At 44.6% G+C, this 13,017-nt stretch overlaps 1 protein-coding gene across 2 annotated transcripts in view; it reads left to right on the top strand.

Annotated features, from left to right (window-relative positions):
- Nucleotides 1-12,391, top strand: part of utp4 (UTP4 small subunit processome component) — a 56,441-nt gene extending 44,050 nt beyond the window's left edge. For both annotated transcript variants that reach the window (XM_052028615.1, XM_052028614.1), the window contains one exon: nucleotides 12,118-12,391. In XM_052028615.1, coding sequence (XP_051884575.1) covers nucleotides 12,118-12,234 — 117 coding nt within the window. In that variant the 3' untranslated portion in view covers nucleotides 12,235-12,391. The remainder of the gene's footprint in view (nucleotides 1-12,117) is intronic.
- The last annotated feature ends 626 nt before the right edge of the window (nucleotides 12,392-13,017 follow it).

Genomic DNA, 13,017 nt, shown 5'->3' with positions numbered 1-13,017 from the left:
CACAAACTAGAGGAACAGCGCCTCATTTTCTGTTTTGGAACTTTGTAGCCTAACAGCATGAACATTGAATTCTCCCACTTTAAAGTATCCCCACCACCACTCCAACCAATGGCCTCTTTCCTTTTCCTAGCCTCTTGTTTTTTCCTCCTTACCTTTGACCCATATGCCCTAGTGGATCTGGGCACCCCTCCTCCCCATTAACCTGCGTCTACCTATCACCACCTTGTGCCTACCCTGCCTCCCCCCTTTTGTCCACCTTATCATTGCCGTGCCGTTTTACCCGTCCCCCCCCCCCCCCCCCCCCCCCCCCCCCAACATATTGGGCTTCCCCATCTTCAGCTCTGAAGAAGGGTCCTGACCCAAAACATTGACTGCCTGCTTTTTGCCACAGATGCTGCCTGGCCTGCTGAGTTCCTCCAACACATTCATGTCTTTCATGCAAATTTGCATAATGTTAAGATCACGATGCCCCAGAGAATATATTATTAAGCGATCATTAATTATTCCTGTCTCATTAATCAAGTCTAGATCTAAATTAGCCTATTTCCTGGTTGGTTCTATGAAGTAATATTCCAAGAAACTGTCCAAAATACATTTGATGTATCCATCATGGAACATGAAATAGTACAGCACAGGCCCTTCAGCCCACAATGTCTGTGCCAACCATGATACCAATTTAAAAACTAATCCCATCTCCCTGCATGTGGTCTATATTCCACTATTCTCTGCCTGTTCACATGTCTATCTAAATGCCTTGAGGGCCCCTTTGCCAAATTCTGCAATTTATATGAAGATTAAAGTCACCCATAATCAGTGTGGTGCCTTTTTTGTTACAAACCTCTATTATATCTTGATCTATCTTCTGTCCTAAGAATAGCCATTGTCAGGGGCCTTTAGATGACTCCCACCATTGACTTCTTTCTTATCTCCACTCAAACCTGATCACCTGAGCCAAGATCATTTCTCACTACTGACCATTTAGTAACAGTTACCCCACCGCCTTTTCCTTTATTCCCTTCTTCTGAACTGTCAAATACTCAGAATATTGAGTCAGCTTTGATCAAGTTGCAACCATTTCTCTATAATGACTCTCTATGTCTGCCATTAGTAATACAAAGGCTTTGTGCATTCAGATATAGAACCTTCAAAATTAACTTTTACCTGTTTTTCCCTGTACCATTGCACCTGTCCACTTGATGATTTGCTGATGAGCTCTAGTTAGCATTGCCTATATTCATTCCTCTGTACTATTGTCTTAGAATTATACAGCACAGAAACAGGCCCTTCAACCCACCTTGTCCATGCTGACCATGATGCCTATCTACACTAATCCCATTTGCCTGCATTGACCTATATCCCTCTACTGTGATTATATATGCTCTACCACCACCTCTGGCAGACCATTCCAGATATTCACTACCCTCTTGTGTAGAAAAACTTGACCCTCAGATCTTTAAATTTTTCCCCTCTCACCTTAAACCTGTGCCCTCTAGTTCTAGACTCTGCTGTCCTGGGGAAAAAATGATTCTGACTATCTAAACCCCATAATTTTATAAACCTCCTAAGGTCACCCCTCAGCTTCCTGTGTTCCATTGAGAATAAACCTAGTCTATCCAATCTCCCCTTATAACTACAGCTGTCCATTTCAGGCAACATCCTGATGATGCTCCTCTGCCCTCTCTCTATCACTACCACATCCTTTCTGTCATGTGGTGACCAGAACTGTACACAGTACTCCAAGTGCAGTCTAATTAATGTTTGGTATGATTGCAACATGTCCCAATTCTTATACTCAATTCTTCAGCCAATGAAGGCAGGTGTTCCAAATGCCACCTTCACTACCTGATCCACCTGTGTTGCCACTTTCAGGAAGCTGTGGATTTGCACCCCAAGGTCCCTCTGTACATCAGTGCTCCAAAGGTCCCTCCCACTTACTCTGTCCTAGTAGAATGTGACTTCTAAAGTGCATCACCTCACACTTGTCTGAATTAAACTCCATCTGCTGCCACTCTGCCCAACTCTCCAGCTGATCCATATCCTGTTCTACCTTTGGACAACCTTCTTTGCTGTGACTCCATTTTCTGTGTTGTCTGCAAACTTGCTAATTATACCACTACGTTCTCATCCAAATATGTTATTACAAGACCACAGAGGTCCCAGCACTGACTTTCAAACAGAAAAGCAACCCTCCACCACTACCCTCTGTCTCCTATCACCAGAGCCAGTTTTGTATCCAATTTGCCAACACAACTTGAATTTTCTTGATTTTTCTCTGAAATTTCCCACCATCTGAATCCTCTTACTAGCTATTTAGTTTAATCCTTTTCCATGCCCTTGTTATTCAATTTGCTGGTACATTTATTCCACCCACTGAATTGGCTGAAAAACATGATGATGCTGGAGGAACTCAGCAGGCCAGACAGCATCCGTGGAGAAAAGTAGGCTGTCAACGTTTTGGCTCAGGAACCCTTCTTCAGGACTTGATGGGGAAAGGGGAAGCCCAAATATATAGGGGGGAAAAAGCAGAGTGGTGATAGGTAGACAAAAGGAGAGGAGGTGGGTGGGCACAAGTGGTGATAGGTAGATGCAGGTAAGGGGAGGAGGCGAGCCCAGATCCACTGGGCATGTACAAGGTAGGGGAGGAAAAAAGGGTAGAAAAAGGCTATGAAAAGGAAAAGAAGAGGCATGGTTGGAGGTTGTGGGGATTACTTTAAAGTGGGAGAATTCAATGTTCATTGCCATTAGGCTGCAAGGTCCCAAGACAGAAAATGAGGTGCTGTTCCTCCAGTTTGCGCTTGGAATTCGCCTGGCAGTGAGGGGTGCTGAGGACTGACATACCTGTGATAGTGTGGGAGGGGGGGAATTGAAGAAGCTAGCAATGGGAATGTAATCGCAGTTACCGACAGAGCACAGGTGTTTCTGTGAAATGGTCACCTAGTGTGCGTTTAGTCTCACCAATAGAGGAGGCCACACTTGGAGCACTGAAATGCTGTAGATGATATTAAGGGAGGTGCAGGTGAATCTGTCTCACCTGAAAGGACTGTTTGGGTCCCTGGATGGAGGTGGTGTAGGGCAGGTGTTCCACGTATAGCTGGGGCAGTGGAAAGTTCCCCAGGAGTTGGTGGGGGGGGGAGGGGGGGGGGGGGGGGGGGGGGGGGGGGTGGTGGTGTGGTGGGGGTGTGGTGAGTGGGAAGGAGTGACAAGGAAGTCATGGAGAGAGTGGTCCCTATGAAAGGCAGAAAGAGGTTTGGGGGAGAAGGTATGCTTGGTGGTGGTGTCCCTGTTGCAGATGTCACTATGATGCTGGATGAACTCAGCAGGCCAGGCAGCATCCATGGAGAAAAGCAGGCAGTCATCATTTCAGGTCAGGACCAAAGATAGGAAAAGGGGAAGCCCAATATATAGGAGGGAAAAGCAGAGCAGTGATAGGTGGACAAAGAGGAGGCGGGGTGGGCACAGGGCAGTGGATAGGTGCAGGTATGAGATGGTGATAGGCAGGTGCATGGGAGGAGGGAGAGCAGATCCACTGGGGGATGGGTAAAAGGCAAGAAGAGAAAAAGGCTAGGAAAGAGAAGCAGCATGTGGGGGCACTGAACTGGGCTCCTTCTTTCCCCAGTAAGAGTGTCACTGCTTCATGAATTGAAATCTATTGCTCCCATTTACCCTGTGTTAATTGCATGTGGCTCAGGTGTATTCCAGAGGTTATTATCTTTGGTGTTTAACTTACTTGAGGCCCTACATGCTCATTACTTCCTCAGCAGAAACTTTTCATACTCTTACCCATATCATTGACATCTGCATAGACCATATGGAGTCATACAGCAGAGAAACAGGCCATTTGGCCCATCAGGTCCATGCTGACCAATGGGCATCCATCCATGTTAATCCATGTTCCTACATTGGTCAGTAGCTTTTGTTGCCTAGGTGATTCAAGTGCTTGTCTAGAAACTTAAATACTGTCAGCAACTTTATATACCGCAGTCATGTTCCTTCAGATTGTTTATTTCTGCAGCCTCTTGTGTCTTCAAGTATCTTTGGACTCGTACACCAAGGTCCCTCTGTTTCTCAATACTCCCAAGGGCCCTACAAATGGTATTTGTCCTAGCCTTATTAGTACTCCAAAAGCACAACACTTCACATTTATCAGGATTAAACTCCATCTGCCATTTCTCAGTCCATTATGCCAACACATCTATTATCACCCTGTGACCTAAGACTACCCTCCACGCCAACAACAACTCTGCCAATCATTGTGTCATCTACATCTGTGTCACACCACCTGATCTTTCTCCCCACATTCCAATTCCTCTCCAGATTTAAGGTGGTGGCCGTAACCCTGTTATGGGACAACACCCACTTCAGGATTTGCACAGTTGCAGAGAACATGATCTGTTCCCTTAACTGAATTGTACTTTCCTCTGCCACAATAGCATTCCACTATGTGGGCTACCCCAACTCTCCACGACCCTGCCCCCCCCAATCATGATATGGCTTTTGTGTCACAATACTGTGGTCCATCTGTCATCACCCTACACTCTGAAGTGGGCTGCAGGAACCTTAAGCCTGCTGGATTAATGCAAAGACCGAAACTCCTTCGGTGTGACCTCATGAATCTCCTAACTTGTCACATTCATTGTCACACTGCTGTTCCTGACCACTGACCAAAACTACAGTTCCAAGGGTTGTGACTGTTTGTGAAATGTGTTCAATCAACTTTACCTATCCCTGAAGCATCTCAGAACCTGAATTTTAAACTAAAATCCAAGGTTATTGTGCACTACATTACAATCCAGTGCCAAAAAAATAAACAAATATTTTCCTCTCGATTGTAATTTAATGCAAATTCTAAGATACAGGAGTTGGTGGGGGTAACAGAGCTGATAGAAACTACAATAGTCAGCATCCAATTACCTTGCTGTTTTCCTGTCACCACACTTTGATAATTTCTCATTTATTGAACTTTTTATCTGGTTTGTCACAGCTACTGATGTTGATTCAATCTTGAGTATTTTAAAATATCAGTTTAGCACCTCTTCCTCACTTCATCTAATTCCATGCTTCAAAGTCCAGTCTCTGAAATCTGCTGAAAATTCACTTAAGTAAAATGCATCCAGTGTAAATTTGTAGTCTGTTTCATCAATATTTCTTTGAAAGTTTAAGTTCACAGCACCCACCACACTGGCCTCTTAGTTTTTTTCCATTACTTCAAGTATGATTTTTCTTCTGAGTGTTGTGTCTAACACTATGTGCCTGTGATATTGCTACAACCAAGTTTTTCATTGAGCCTTTGCATACATGTACTTGTGCATATGACAATAAATTTGACTGTGACTATGATTATCCTACCAACACCACCACTAATTTTCATGTCAGATATCACCATTCCTTGCTATCACTGGGTTAAAATCCTGGAATTCTCTCCCTAACAGAATTGTGGTATATCCACACCTCAAGCGCAACAGCCGTTCAATAAGGCAGATCACTGTCCACCATCTCTCGGGCATTTGGGGATGACAATTAACTACTGGCTCTGAGCATTCTGGTTGAGACCAAACTTGGAGTATTGTGTTCCCAATATGACAATGGCTAACATGAGGGGACATAATTTTAATTAAGGTGATTGGAGGAAGGTACAAGGGGGGATGTCAGGCGTAATTATTTTTAAAAAGTGGGTGTGGAATGCACTGCCTGCAGAGGTTGTGGGGGGCAGATACATTAGGGACATTTAAGAGACTCTTAGATAACACATGAATAATAGAAAAATAGGGGGCTATGTGGGAGGGAAGGGTTAGATTAAATCTTGGAGCAGGATAAAATGTCGGCACAACATGGTGGGCTGACGGGCCTGTACTGTGTGATAAATGTCTATGTTCTAATTTCACTTTCTGCAGTTTTGGCATACCAGTATCTGATTGAGGATATGTCTCCTCCTACCCACTTTGGACCTTAACATACAGGAAGTTCATGATTTGGCAGTCCTGCCCAACTGCAACCAACCACCCCCCTACCACCTCCAATCTTTTGGATGACTGGCATTGCCACAACTGATTCACCATTAAATAGCTGGCTCTAGTCTGTACTCACCGAGTTTCTTCTGTTTGATAAAATGGTCAAGAGCTTCAAGTTCCTAGGAGTGAATATCACCCATAGCCTGTCCTGAACCAACCATCCTACATACTACCTCAATGACTGTTGTAATAAAAATGATCTGTATGGACAGCATGCAAAGAAGTTTTTTGCTGTATTTCAGTACAAGTGACAATAATAAACCAACATTTCCTTAACCACAATAAACCTTTTTGAAATGATATGCAGGAGGGAGCTACTAACCAAGTTTCCTTAGCACCTAGGTCCCCAAATTCCGGGGAAAAATGCTGCCAACAAACAGGACAGAATCTCAGCTCTCTTCTCAGAGTTACAGCAGAGCAAGCTGTCTGACCGCAGTCTCTTGTGTGTTTGTGGCCTAGATAGTCAGCACTGTCAGTCATTTAGCCACTTCAGTTCCTCTCCAAACAAGCCAGCAACTGAGATGCTCATCTTCAATGACCACCCTGACAGGAAATATGTTCTCATTTTATTTTAAAATCCATTTCCTGTTGAATTCAATCCTCATCCTTCGAGGACTCAACTGCAACTAACCAGAGAGCTGCCACATCCAAGGAATGCACTTCAGTTGAATGTGTCCAATTACACACTGAAAGCCTCAAATATAACACCTCGTGTTCAGAATGCACAGGATGAAGCTCAGCTTTCAGTAACCACTGTGCTACAAATAACCTGACTGACTCGAGTCAGTGGGAGATGTAGGAGGTATGCTTAGCAAGTTTGCAGATTTTTTTTTTATTCAAGGGATGTGGGCTTTGTAACCTGAGCCAGTAGTTATAGAACATTACAGCACAGTACAGGGCCCTTCAGCCCACGATGTTGTGCTGACATCTTATCCTGCTCTAAGATCTATCTAACCCTTCCCTCCCACGTAGTGCTCCATTTTGCTATCATTCACGTGGCTATCTAAGAGTCTCTTAAATGTCCCTAATGTATCTGCCTCCACAACCTCTGCTGGCAGTGTTCCACACACCCACCATTATCTTTGTTTAAAAAAAACTTCTGACATCCCCCCAACCTTCCTCCAATCACCTTAAAATTATGCCCCCGTGAGCCATTTTCCACCCTGAGAAAACATCTGACTGTCCACTCAATCTATGCCCCTCATCTTGTACAGCTCTATCAAGTCACCTCTCATGCTCCTCCTCCTCTCCAAAGAGAAAAGCCCTAGCTCACTCAAACCCATCCTCATAAGACATGCTCTCCAATCCTGGCAGCATCCTGGTAAATCTCCTCTGCACCCTCTAAAACTTCCACATCCCTCCTATAATGAGGTGACCAGAACTGAACACAATACTCCAAGTGTGGTCTAACCAGAGTTCTATAGAGCTGCAACATCACCTCATGGCTCTTGAACTCAATACCCTGACTAATGAACTCAATACCCTGACTAATGAAGGCCACACTCCATACACCTTAACTGTCAACCTACATGGCAGCCTTGAGGGATCTATATACATGGACCCCAAGATCCCCCTGTTCCTCCACACTGCTAAGAGCCCTGCCATTAACCTTGTATTCTGCCTTCAAATTCGATGTCCTGAAGTGCATCACTTTACACTTATCTGCCACTTCTCAGCCCAGCTCTGCATTCTATCAATATACTGTTGTAATCTACAGCAACCTTCTACACTATCCACACCACCAACCTTTGTATCATCGCAAACTTACTAACCCACACTTCCACATCCTCATCCAAGTCATTTATAAAAAAAAAAATCAAAGGGTACAGGTCCCAGAACAGATCCCTGTGGAACACCACTGGTCACCAACGTCTAGGCAGAATATGCTCCATCTATCACCACCCTCTGTCTTCCATGGGCTGGCCAATTCTGAATCCACACAGCTAAGTTTCCCTGGATCCCATGCCTCCTGACTTTCTGAATAAGCCTTCCATGAGGAACCTTATCAAACACCTTACTAGAATCCATGTACACCACACCTACTTCTCTACCTTCAATGTGCTTTGTCCCATCCTCAAAGAATTCAGTCAGACTCATGAGGCACAACCTGCCCCTCACAAAGCTATGCTGACTGTCCCTAATCAGCCTATGCTTCCCCAAATGCCCATAAATCCTGTCGAAGAATCTTCTCCAGTAATTTGCCCACCACTGAAGAAATACTCACTGGTCTGTACTCCCTTTAAGGGAAGGAACAACATTTGCCACCCTCTAATCATCTGCACTACTCTTGTGGCCAGTGAGGACACAAAGATAGTCACCAAAGGCGCAGCAATCTCTTCCCTAGCTTCCTGTTAGGACCTTGAAAATATCCCATCTGGCCCCAGTGACTTACCCATCCTAATGTTCTTCAATAGTTCCAGCACATACTCTTTCCTCATGTCGACATATCCTAGCATATCAGTCTGTCATACGCCATCCTCACAAACATCAAGATCTCTCTCACTGGTGAATACTGAAGCAAAGTATTCATTTAGGATCTCCCCTACCACCTCTGACTCCAGGCATGTTTCCTCTTATTCCTGATCAGTCCTACCCTCACCCTAGTCATCCTCTTATTCTTCACATATGTGTAGAACACCTTGGGGTTTTCCTTGATCCTACTCGCCAAGGACTTCTCATTCCCCCTTCTAGCCCTCCTAAGTCCATTCTTAAGCTCCCTCCTGGCTACCTTGTAACTCTCCAGAGCCCTGTCTGATCTATGCTTTCTAAACCTCAGATAAGCTTCTTTCTTCCTCTTGACAAGATATTCTACATCTCATGTCAACCACGGTTCCTTCACTCTACCATCCTTACCTTGCCTCAATGGGACAAACCTATCTAGAACCCTATGCAAGTACTCTAAATAACCTCCATTTCCACTGTGCACTTCCCCAAGAACATTTGTTCCCAATTTACTTTCCTCAAGTTCCTGCCTAATAGCATCATAATTCCCCCTCCCCCCAGTTAAATACTTTCCCATATTGTCTGCTCCTATCCCTCTCCAAGGCTATGGTAAAGGTCTAGGAGTTATGGTCACTATCTCCAAAATGCTCTCCCACCAAGAGATCTGAAACCTGATGAGGCTCATTGCCTAGTACCAGGTCGAGTATGGCCTCTCCTCTAGTCGGCTTGTCCACATACTGTGTCAGGAACTCCATCCCCTTTACACTAAGGAGGTGCAAATCAATATTAGGGAAGCTGAAATCATCCATGACAACAACCCTGTTATTTTTGCACCTTTCCAAAATCTGCCTCCCGATTACTCCCTTCCTGTTGCTGACTTCCACCCACACTGACTCAGTGGACGATTCCTCCAGGACATCCTCCCTTTCTGCTGCTGTGACACTGTCCCTCATCAGAGCCACTCCCCACCTCTTACCTCCACTCCTGTCCCTTTTGAAACATCTAAACCCTGGAATATCCAGCAGCCATTCCTGCTCTTGTGACAGCCAAGCCTCTAACGGCCACCACATCATAGTTCCACATACTTAGCTATGCTCTAAGTTCATCACCCTTGTTCCTGATGCTTCTCACATTAAGTAGACACACTTCAGCCCATCCAACTGACTGCAAATTTGCCCTTTCAATTGCCTATCCTTCCCTAGTCTTTCTACACTCTGCATCTACTTGTACAGTAAATGAACCAAGCTCTGACCTATCACTCTGGTTCCCATCCCCCTGCTAAACTAATTTAAACCATCCCCAACAGTTCTAGCAAATCTGCCTGCAAGAATATGGGTCCCCCTCCAGTTCAGGTGTAACCTGTCCCTTTTGTACAGGTCATACCTTCTCCAGAAGAGATCTCAATTATCAACAAATCAAACCCTGCCTCCTACACCAATTTCTCAGCCACGCATTCATCTGCCAAATCATCCTATCCTTACCCTCACTGACACATGGCACAGGCAGCAATCCAGAGATTACTACCCTTGATGTCCTGCTTTTCAGCCTCCTACCCAACTCCCTATATTCTCTCTTCAGGACCACATCTCTTTTCCTACCTATGTCATTGGTACCAATATGTACCATGACCTCTGGCTGTTCACCCTCCCCCTTCAGAATGCTGCAGACCCGATCAGAGACATCCCCGACCCTGGCACCAGGGAGACAACATACCATCCAGGAGTCTCTTTCATGTCCACAGAATCTCCTGTCCTGCCCCCTTACTATGGAATCCCCTATCACTACCACTCTCCTTTTCTCCCAACTTCCCTTCTGCACCACACGACCAGGCTCAGTGCCAGAGACCTGGTCACTACACCTTTCCCCAGTAGGTCCCCCCACCAGGATCCAAACGTTATACCTTTATTGAGGGGAAACAGCCACAGGGGTACTCTGCACTACCTGCCTACCATCCTTCTCCTGACAGATTTGCTAGAACTGTTGGGGAGGTTTAAACTAGTTTAGCAGGGGGATGGGAACCAGAATGATAGGTCAGAGCTTGCTTCATTTACTGTACAGTAGATGCAGAGGTGTAGAAGACTGAGGAAGGATAGGCAGTTGAAAGGGCAAAAATTGCAGTCAGTTGGATGGGCTGAAGTGTGTCTAAAGCAAGAAGCATCAGGGAACAAGGGTGATGAACTTAGAGCATGGGTAAGTTCTGCAGCTTCAGAGTGACTGCCTCCCTGTAGATCTTGTCTATGTACTCCTCAGTATCCCATACAAGCAAAAGATCATCCAGCTGCAACTCCAGTTCCTAACACAATCTGTAAAGGAGCCACTGTTGGATGCAGCTCATGCAGATGTAGTTGTCAGGGAGACTGGATGTCTCCCAGAACTCTCACATCTTGCAAGCAGAACACACCACTGATCCTGGAGCCATTCTATTACTCTGCACTAAAGGGAACACCACATCAAAGAAAGAAAGAAACTTATCAGAGACATAACCTCACCTCCGTCTTCCTGAAGCCTCTTTAACCAAAGCCTCAGCTCCCCCACTCTCACAATGGCTACTCTGTAGACACTTGCCTTACCTTTATTTGCAGCTGTTAATGGACAAATCAGCAGGTACAATTTGCAAATGTGCCTCGTGTAGTCCTCTTGCAAGGTGAAACTCACAAGCTCAGGCACAGAGACTCACCTCTTTTCAAAGGAAAATAGAGAATTCAATAAAATCCAAAGATCGAGTCATACCAGAGGGCATGCATTTAAGGTGAGAGAGGATAAGTTCAAAGGAGAATGTGTGGGGCAAGGTTTTTTTTTACACAGTGGTGGATGCCTGGAATGCGCTGCCTGGGATGGTGGTGGAGGCAAAATAGAGGCTCTTAGATAGGCACATGAATGTGCAGGGAATGGAGGGACATGGATGTTGTGTAGGCAGAAGGGATTAGTTTAGTTAGGTGTTTAATTACTATTTAATTAGTTTGGTACAACGTCATGGACTGAGGGGCCTGTTCCCGTGGTGTACTGTTCTTTGTTCTAACTCAAGAATCAGCTTAATAAAGTCCTGATGCCCCCATGCAGTCTAACCAATTGCTCCTGCCTGTTCCACAAATCAGTTTATATTTGTCTTGTAAAGAAAATAACTGATTGTTTTAAAAAGGAAGTTATAGATACTTGGGCAACAGTTTTGTATTGTCAGCAAAATTTAGAAGAGAGGACAGGAGTGTAATGTATTCGGCATCAATATAGATTGCGAATGAATGAAGTGTCTACGACTGATCCTTGTGGCTTTTGCCAGTCTGACAAACTGAAAATGAACAATTTATTCCTATTCTGACCTTAACCAATCCTCAGTCTAATATATTATCCCTGAACCCATGACCCCTACTTTGTATAAGCTTTTTGAATATCCAACCATGTCACACTAGCAGTTTGCCCATTATCTTCCCATTACCCCTTTAAACTCCAATACATCTCGAATACAGTTTCCCTTTCCTGAAACGTTTGTTGTTGCCTAGTTATGTAATTTTTTTAAGCGCACTGTTATGATATTCTCCGCTAATAGATTCCAATAGTTTCCCCTGGCTGATTGTTCAACACATTATTGAGGCCAGGGAGTTTTTGGCTTGTGGCAGCTGTAGATGTGTTTTGATCTGGTCAGATTTCCAATCTTCCTTTCTCTCCGCAGCCTCTGCTCCATCTGGAGCTGTTGATGGATGACTCTCTTGTTGTGGTGGAGCGTCCCGTGATGGAGATCGTCTCACAGCTGCCCAAGCCAGTCCGAAAGAAGAAATTCGCCACGTAGTTGGCTCCTGGGTCTGATTTTTCCATCAGTTCCCACTATATTTCTGCTTTCCTCGGTATCTTTCCAACTTGTTGACTGGACTGTTCTCTAAAAGTTGCATTGGATTTCCAAGCTTGTAATGTTTTATATAAATAAATATTGTCAATTTCTGACTGACCATTGTCCAAACACTGGTTCATGAACTGATTGTCACTTCACTTTGAGCTTTGCACCAATTGTCTGCTGCCATCTCAGGGAAGCTTTTGCAACACTGAATCGATTCTGTCTAACCTCTGTAATACAGTCTTCTCCAAGGATCCTGAAGGATTGTTGGATATCATGGTGGGTCCACCTCCTGCTGTTGTTTAGTTCACCAGTTCCAATGTTTCAGAACAAGCCAGTAGGAATTGGATACTGCTACAATGTTCATCCTTCCATTCAAAGCGATGGCAGAAGGACACTGCAGTAACATTTCTGTTCTCTTATGCTGAAGATACTCTGTCAATCCTAGGCATTGCAGTCTCCGATCTATTTTCATTCAGGCCATCACACTGTTAATGGAACAGCTGAGAATCGTATAACCCTGCAGTGGGGCATCAGAACTTGGACCACAGTGACTGCAGGATGTGGCAACGGTCAGACTGAAACAAATTCTTGGAGTTGAAATGAGAATAGGAAAGTTATTGACATCTAGTGCTGTGTTGCTGGATAAGAGCAGTTAATACAGACTACTAAGAGATGTGGCTGCTACTTGACATGGCAACAGCTTGTATTTTTATAATGTATAAGACTGCTAACACCAGA

This window comes from Pristis pectinata, chromosome 13 (assembly GCF_009764475.1).
Source record: "Pristis pectinata isolate sPriPec2 chromosome 13, sPriPec2.1.pri, whole genome shotgun sequence".
NCBI lineage: Eukaryota > Metazoa > Chordata > Chondrichthyes > Rhinopristiformes > Pristidae > Pristis > Pristis pectinata.
Note: the sequence above shows the minus strand (reverse complement) of the source record. Positions and strands in the feature narration are given on the sequence as shown.